This window comes from Ixodes scapularis, unplaced genomic scaffold, assembly GCF_016920785.2.
Source record: "Ixodes scapularis isolate PalLabHiFi unplaced genomic scaffold, ASM1692078v2 PGA_scaffold13__105_contigs__length_92229423, whole genome shotgun sequence".
Lineage (NCBI taxonomy): Eukaryota > Metazoa > Arthropoda > Arachnida > Ixodida > Ixodidae > Ixodes > Ixodes scapularis.
In genome coordinates this window covers 45,962,073-45,969,555 of record NW_024609839.1, presented here as the reverse complement: position 1 = coordinate 45,969,555, position 7,483 = coordinate 45,962,073, and the positions used below count along the sequence as shown (strand labels likewise).

Here is a 7,483-nt window from a genome sequence, read left to right as displayed (position 1 = left end):
ATTGGAATGCCGATGGCACGGACAGTTCAACGTTGACCATATTAATCTGGTGTTTATTCAATGTTGGCAAGCCAATGGTACTCAAAGGCCAAGATTGACCAGTTTAAGCCCGTATGCATACCCTATTCGCAAGCCAATGGACCTGTCGGGCCAAGATTGCCCATTTTATGCCAGCGTTAATCTAATATTCGCTAGCCAATGGAACTGTAAGGCCAGCATTTTTTTTTTTATTTTATGCCAGTGTTTATCCAATATTCGCAAGTCAATGGAACTGACAGGCCAACCTTGCCCATTCTTGCCAATGTTTATTCGTTATTCGCGAGCCAGTGGAACTGAAAGGCCAAGATTGCCCATTTTATGTTGCTTGGCCACTGAATATTGCTTGGTCACTGAATAAGCTGGGCTATCACTGACGATTCTGTATAATGGAAGAGGCAATGGTGGGAGCAGATTGGCTAAAGTGGGTCATCATTGGACCTTTTTTAGACAATGCTTTGTCACTATTGGCTCAACACTGCGTCTGCCTGGGTCGTGAACATGTATCGGGCACGCCTGAAAAAGTGAACACTTTGTTCAGTTCTTCTTTACTTGACTCCCGGGTATGGCAACATTGCGTTACACAAGCTTGCGTGCAAACGTTACACAAGCTCGAGGGACACGTGTCATTTATTTCTCAAGCTGGTGCTTTTAAAAGCGAGGCGAAAAGGGTGATGTGTTTGCCCGCGGGGCCTTTGGCACGGGGCTTTTTAACATAGGGTGCGTTCGTGCACCACCCGTCAAAAAAGCTTTGACACAGTTGCTTTTACCTTCTTCCTGAGCTCGAGGATGGCCCGTACACCAATGCCAATCTTATCGCTGACTTCGATGCAGGAGTTCTTCACAGTGAGGCCGGGCTCACCAGTCTTGGCGGGCAGTGTGTGTCGCACCTGAACTTACGCGTTCATTATCAGCTGCCGTGCAACTCGGTTGAGGCCATCGCCGCTTTTATGTTTCCTGTAGAGGCGCCTTGGCGTAGACGGCGAGGCTGCACCAGACTCTCTCGAAAGAAAAAGAATCGGAGGAATCGCATTCTGCTCCGTCACGTTGGGATTCATAATAGAAAACAAAGACCATCTTCGGATTTGTCAAAACCCGAAGCGCAGGGGTTTTAGAAACCTGAAACAGAGGGGGTCATAGAGATCAGTGGGTATGTAATAGACAGGGATTTTTAATATTTTTAATAACAAACAATTTTCGTGGAAACTAAATCTATCTTTTCACAACAACCTTCCAGAGCGATTAATGTAGGAGCCTAAAATACATCATTTGCCCCGGCTAGTTGTCGCAAGCTGACGGCCGTCACAAGGTCTGTAGCCTAGAACAATATGCAGTAGCATGTGATTTCTTAGCTCTTCACAGTAGTGAATATATATGACGATGTCTGGTGACGTGGTCAGTATCAAGTGTAGAATATAATCTGCACGGGTTGGTTGATCAACTAACTTTGGAAGTTTAAAGCGATATAAGTTTCCAGAAATTGTTTAGATGCTACTCTACCACCAGAAAATATACTTGACCAGTCAATCCAAGGAAAATTAAAACCGCCGAAAAACAGCCCGCCGTCTTTAGTAAAACGACCTTTATTATCAGCGAGAACAGAGCCCAAACTGGTATGGAAGGATAAAGCACAGTAGGGCGGCTTATAACACACTCCTATAATAATATTACTCAAGAGAGTCAATACACATATGCAAGCATATTCCAAGTTGTGGTTCAATACACAGAAGTCGAAAGAATGTATGTGTCTTTTTATCGCAATGAGAACACTACCATTCCTCTGTCCAACGCCGGTCATAGCAAAAAACTGTATAGCTAGGTTACAGGAAACATTTTATTTATCTTCAATATCGTGATTAAACCAAGGTTTTGTGAAAATGACCATGTCTGATGCGCTTTCCTCCGGTACGCCATCGAGTTCGTCTGGATTTGGCATGACGCCGCGAATGTTTGTGAAGAGGAGAGAAACATTTTGGTATTTATCGCGTGTTGCAGCTTCATGTGGTGACGGATACTTTTTAATTTTATTCCGCCGAACTAGTTATGAGAGTTCCATGACATATTGATGCTTAGGGTTAAACACTAATCGTTCTTCGTTAATATGCAACTTATATAAACGCACTTTAAACTGTACGTTCAAGTCTTTTCCGTCTTGAAAATGTTTCTTACGAGCAAGTCGCGCAGACTCGAAAAAAATCGTCACACACAGCGTAAGGGCTATCTTTTAGCTGAAACCAGAGGAGAAAATGTTTACCTAAAATTGGGCAAACTTGACAATGATTGGTCTAGTTCTCTCGGAATCGAATTTTCCCAGCCGGTGGGAACTTTCAAGATTTGAGGGGTCGAGTGCAATGCCCAAGTTCTGCGTGCAAATCTGGATCTTTTTCTTTCTTTCGATTGCCCCGCGTTTTGGTTTGGTAACAAGGGCAACCAAAAACAAAATATTTGATATTCTAAGGCAATTTTCATTGTCTTCACACTGCTTCTGTGTATTCGCCAGCTCGACAAATATGCCTTGGTACGGCTCAAGCGGAGTTTCAGATGCAGTGTCGGTCACAGCCAACTTAGCTTCCACAGGACTTCTTCTAAAAAGCAGTTGTTGAACTGATACATCGGTAGCTTTTTGACCTTTCTCTAGAGACACAACCTTCGCCAACATATCTGTCGCTGCAGCCTCGATCCTCTTGATAGCTAATAGAATACTCGCTCTATGGCCGCTGTCGGTATTGAGTCCTGGGTTATTGACGTAGGCAATGGTGGTTTCAGGACCCGGATTTATTTCAACATCTCCCGACAGTGATATAAGGGGCTGAGCAACCGTAAAAAACGTACGAGTACTGGCAACAGTAATAACAAATCACTTCCCGCCAAGAGCACACACCGTCGTGGGGGCACGACACTAAAACAAACAAAGGTTCTTGCTGCGATCGCAGTTGACGTGTTTGAGGTAACCAACCTGAATAAACAAGTGGATTTGCGTCATGGCTGGTTCATATGCATGCCACTCAAGGAATCGCCTTAACTTAATTGCTGACTTTTAGCTATTTTATAAGTATGCCGTGTCGAAATATTTTTTTTAATAAACACGGAGATCTATCAAGATAATACCTTTGTTGGAGCAGTAAAAGTCGACAAAAAATTGCAGACGTTTACACTTTTATCTAATAAGAAATTAGAGCGCAACGTTTGAGTTATCCAAGTTACAGTGAGACGTAGGAATAGTAATAGTTTTTTTGTTGCTCTCTCCGTTTTTAATAATTAGTAATCCTACGTCTCAAGGTTACCATGAATGCCCTTCACCAGCTCGCCTGCGGTTTTTGCTCCTTTTTTTTATTACACTGCTCTACGCTCACCAGGATAATGATTAGACCTACCGGAAATTATATGGTCCTGGTCGTTTTCGCCAACGTACGTAGGGTATCTGTGTTTTCAATTTCTGCTTCTAGTGTAAAAAGAGATTAGCGAACACTGTACCACCGAACGTAGCGCAATGCTCAGGTAAACTAACATCATACTTTAGAAATCAAGACTGGAGCAATGCTTGCTGTCTGTCGGTAGCCAAACTTATCTGCATGCAAATTGGTTTTGTAAGAAGCTGCACCGTGCTGCCATCTTGTCCGACGCTTTTTATTGATTGTTATAGAACTTTTAGAACTCCCATTTCCGTTAGCGTCTGGTTTTATTGCCCTGGAGCGCAAGATGACGCTGCTCACTTTATTACAAACGTTTCTCCGCTATATTAGCTCAAATCGTGGGACGGCTCTTTTCTATGCGGTCGTGCCGCGTCCCCATGCAGCACACTGCAGACTAAGAAGTGAGAAGAAAATCAGAAGGTTGCTCACAGAATGCATTGCTAATGTCTAGTATTCGGTTCATGTGTTTCAGCAGCTGGTGACCTAAAGCTATTTGAAACGTATATCCTTAAAAACTCTGTTTTCGTTTCAGGCCAATCAACTTATGGGTGTCCTAGAAGACCTGAAGAGTGTAACCGTTATTGCACAAGTAAAGGATATGAATACGGTGACTGCAAGAGTTCACGGCCGGAATACTGTACTTGCTATGGAAAGCCCTTATAATTCAGAGGAATTCCACTTTGCAGAATGTCACACATTCGCCAGAAATTTTACTTTGAAGAAATGCTGAAGCATGTTTGCAAAATTAAAAAAAAGGAACACTCGCCGGACTATAGTTGGGTGAGATTCTGTCTTTGTTCAAAATAAAATGTTTACAGGAATTTTCCCTGGATACCGACAAGGTGAAAATAACCTTATCAATGACTGAAACTTTCTCAAAGTTATATTAGTAAAAGAAGACAATATATTTACGCATAATGGTTGAAAGCAGAAACTCATAACCTAAAAACACAATGTAGTCCGTAAATTCAGTGCTGTGCGAAATCTACATAAAACGTTATTCTATATGATCTTGATACAAGCGGGACATTACGAGGTCTCGCATAAAAACCAGAAATTACGAGATCCAGGCAAACCAGAAAATCTCAGGCCTCGTAAAGTAACAACATATAAAAATATCGTTCACTATAATAACGATGTGGCGCTTGAAGACACGTATGTGGAATAAGATGATTAATAGAACTCTACTCTATAACCTTTTATAATACATTAAAATATATTGCTACGCTGCAAGTGCGGTAAATCAAGCATACGAACGTCGATTTATCTAAGGCGGTTCGTAGAGTGGCATGTGCATGCCACTCAACGAATTGCCTTAGATCCTTTGCTGATTCATAGTTATGTTATGTGCATGTTGTGGCGCAATCAATTGTCTAATAAGCATTGAGAGCCCTCAGGATAATAAATTTACTAGAACAGCAAAAGTCGAAAACAAACTAAAGACGTTTACGCTTCTCTAATGAGAAATTAGAGCGCACCTCTCGAGGTATCTATAGTAAACCTGAGACGTAGGAATAATACAAATGGAGAGAACAACGAAATATCTTGTTGTTCTCTCCGTTTTTCCTAAATTATTTTTACGTCTCAGGGTCACTATGGATATCATTCACCAGCTCGCCTGCTTTTTTACCTTTCCTGAGGTATGATGATTTTCTGATATACCTTGGCAGAAAATTTGAGAATTTTTTTTTTTTCTGAGGGCAGGCCAGGGAGTAGGAGGAGGATATGATGCGAGTCCAGTAACGCAACGCGCGCGATGTTTGTTTCAACGTGAAATGTGTTTGGCTAGTTGCGACGCATTTCTCGTAGCCGCACCTCCTGAAGCGGTAGCCTGCGACCTCACATGTCGTCACAGTTTCCCTGCTAACTTTAGTTGGAAAGTTGACGCCACGTGATATCAACACAAATTCAGATTCCCTGTTAAATTTAGCGGGGGAAATGGCGTCAGATAACTTTCTATCACATATCCTCTGAAGAAATTCTGTGTCCCCCTAGATATAGCGAAAAAGTGACGTCCCCTTATATCACCATCAATTTAATTTCCCCTGTAGGGATAGCGTAGAATCTGGTTGGTGTTCTGGATATGTGACGTCCGTTTTTAGGCTACATTTAACGGGGAAACTGATTGCGCATTGTTGCATTATGGGACATGACAGGCCTACACACCAATTCAGTTTCATCGCTAAATTTAGCGGGGCATTGACTTGGTGTACAGGTCTGTGACGTCGCAAAATGCAACGCGCGCGGTTGCGCCGACGGCCAAGGCAAAGCTGACACCGCTCTACGCGGAAACGGGCGCCTATGAGCTGCGCTCTAAAGGAAGTTACGCTATCAGGATATATAGATTCGGAAAAATCGTTTATATGATCTAAGCGTTCCCTTTCCCCAGCACATTTAGCTTCTGTTTTTTCTGCACTGCTGGGTTATGGGGTGCTGAATTGTCCGCAGCTGAATTGCCGGCTGCGGGGTCACGGGCCTCTGAGTTACTGGCTGCTGAATTGCTGGCTGCTGAGTTGTCTGCCTGTTTACGGGCTTCTAAGATGCTGGCTCCTTACCTGCTAGTAAACTAAGTTGCCGGCTGCTGATGGTCCAGCTACTGAATCGATAACTGTTGAGTTACCGGCTGCTGAGCTGCCTGTTGTTGAGTAGCAGCTGTTCCGTAACAGCCTTCGTAGTAGCCGCTGCCTGAGGTGCCGGCAACCGGCAAGTGATTTGCCGGCTGCTGTCTGCTGGGTTGCCGTGTGTTGCGTTGCCGGTTTCTGCCTTGCCGGCTGCTGAGTTCCTGGCTACTGGGTTATGGGCTGCTGCTAGCCGGCTGCTGCGTTGCTGACTGCTGGGTAAGGGGCTTCTGTGTTGCCGGCTGTTGCGTTCGGGGCTGCTGCGTTGCTGGCAGATGGGTTAGGGGTTGTTGAGTTGCCGGCTGCTGGGTGCGAGGCTGCTCCGTTGCCGGCTGCTGGGTGAGGGGCTGCTGAGTTGCCGGTTGCTGGGTGAGGGGCTGTTGCATTACCGGCTGCTGGAGGAGGGGCTGCTGTGCTTCCGGCAGCTGTGTTAGGGGCTGCTGCGTAGCCGGCTGTTGGGTAAAGGGCTGCTGAGTTGCCGGCTTTTAGGTTTGGGGCTGCTGAGTTCTCGGGTGCTGGGATAAAGCTGCTGAGTTGCCAGCTTTTCGGTGAGCGGCTGGTGCGTTGCCAGGTTCTTGGTGTAGGGCCGCTGCGTTGCCAGCTTCTGTATGAAGGGCTGGTGCATTGCCGAATGCTGGGTGAGCGGCTGCTGCGATGCCTTACACTGGGTTAGGGGCTGCTTCCTTGCCGTCTGCTTGGTTAGGGGCTGTTGAATTGCTGGCTGCCGACTTAGGGGCTGCTGCGTTGCCGGCTGCTTCTTGAATGACTGCTGCATTGCCGGCTGTGACTGCTGGGATGCCCCGTTGCCGGCTGCTCGGTTAGGCAGTGCTTCATTTCGGCCTGCTGCGTTGGGGGCATCTGAGTTACCGGCTCCTGGGTAAGGGGCTACTGAGTTTCCGGCAGCTGGGTAAGGAGCTGCTGCGAGGTAGGCTGCAGGGTTAGGGGCTGCTTCATTGCTAGCTAATGGGTGAGGGGCTGCTGAGTTGCCAGCTGCTGGTTGAGGGGCTGCTGCGTTTCGGGCTGCTGGATTAGGGGCTGCCGCATTGCCGACTGCTGGGCGAGGGGCTGTTCCGTTGCCGGCTGGTGGGTGAGGGGCTGCTTTCTTCCCACCTGTGTGGGGAGGGGCTGCTGCATTGACGGCTGCTGGGTTAGGGGCTGCTAAATAGCCAGCAGCTGAGTTAAAAGCAGCAGCGTTGCCAGCTGCGGGGTGAGGGGCTGCTGCGCTGCTCGCTTCTGGGTTAGCAGCTGCTGAGTTAACGGCTGCTGGGTGAGGGCCCGCTGCATTTCCGGGTGCTAGGTGAAGGGCTCCTGCGGTGCCGGCTGCTGGATGAGGGGCTGCTGCGTTGCCGACTGCTAGATAATAGACTGCTGCATTGTTTGTTGCTGTTTTAGGGACTGTGACTTACCGGGTGCTGG

At 46.5% G+C, this 7,483-nt stretch overlaps 1 protein-coding gene across 1 annotated transcript; it reads right to left on the bottom strand.

Annotated features, from left to right (window-relative positions):
• Nucleotides 1-6,243: 6,243 nt before the first annotated feature.
• Nucleotides 6,244-7,201, bottom strand: LOC120840299 (gamma-gliadin-like). The gene is made up of 2 exons (XM_040210748.1): nt 7,055-7,201; nt 6,244-6,519 (listed from the first exon to the last, which is right to left on the bottom strand). The coding sequence occupies exons 1-2, from the start codon at nt 7,199-7,201 to the stop codon at nt 6,244-6,246; spliced, it is 423 nt and encodes a 140-aa protein (XP_040066682.1).
• Nucleotides 7,202-7,483: the final 282 nt, after the last annotated feature.

Excerpts from the sequence above, each read along its gene's own strand:
- LOC120840299 (XM_040210748.1), bottom strand. The coding sequence starts at position 7,201 with ATGCAGCAGCCCCTCCCCACACAGGTGGGAAGAAAGCAGCCCCTCACC. Across the intron at positions 6,520-7,054 it reads AGCCCCTCAACCAGCAGCTG|CCGGCTACGCAGCAGCCCCT; the intron begins GCAACTCAGCAG and ends TTTACCCAACAG.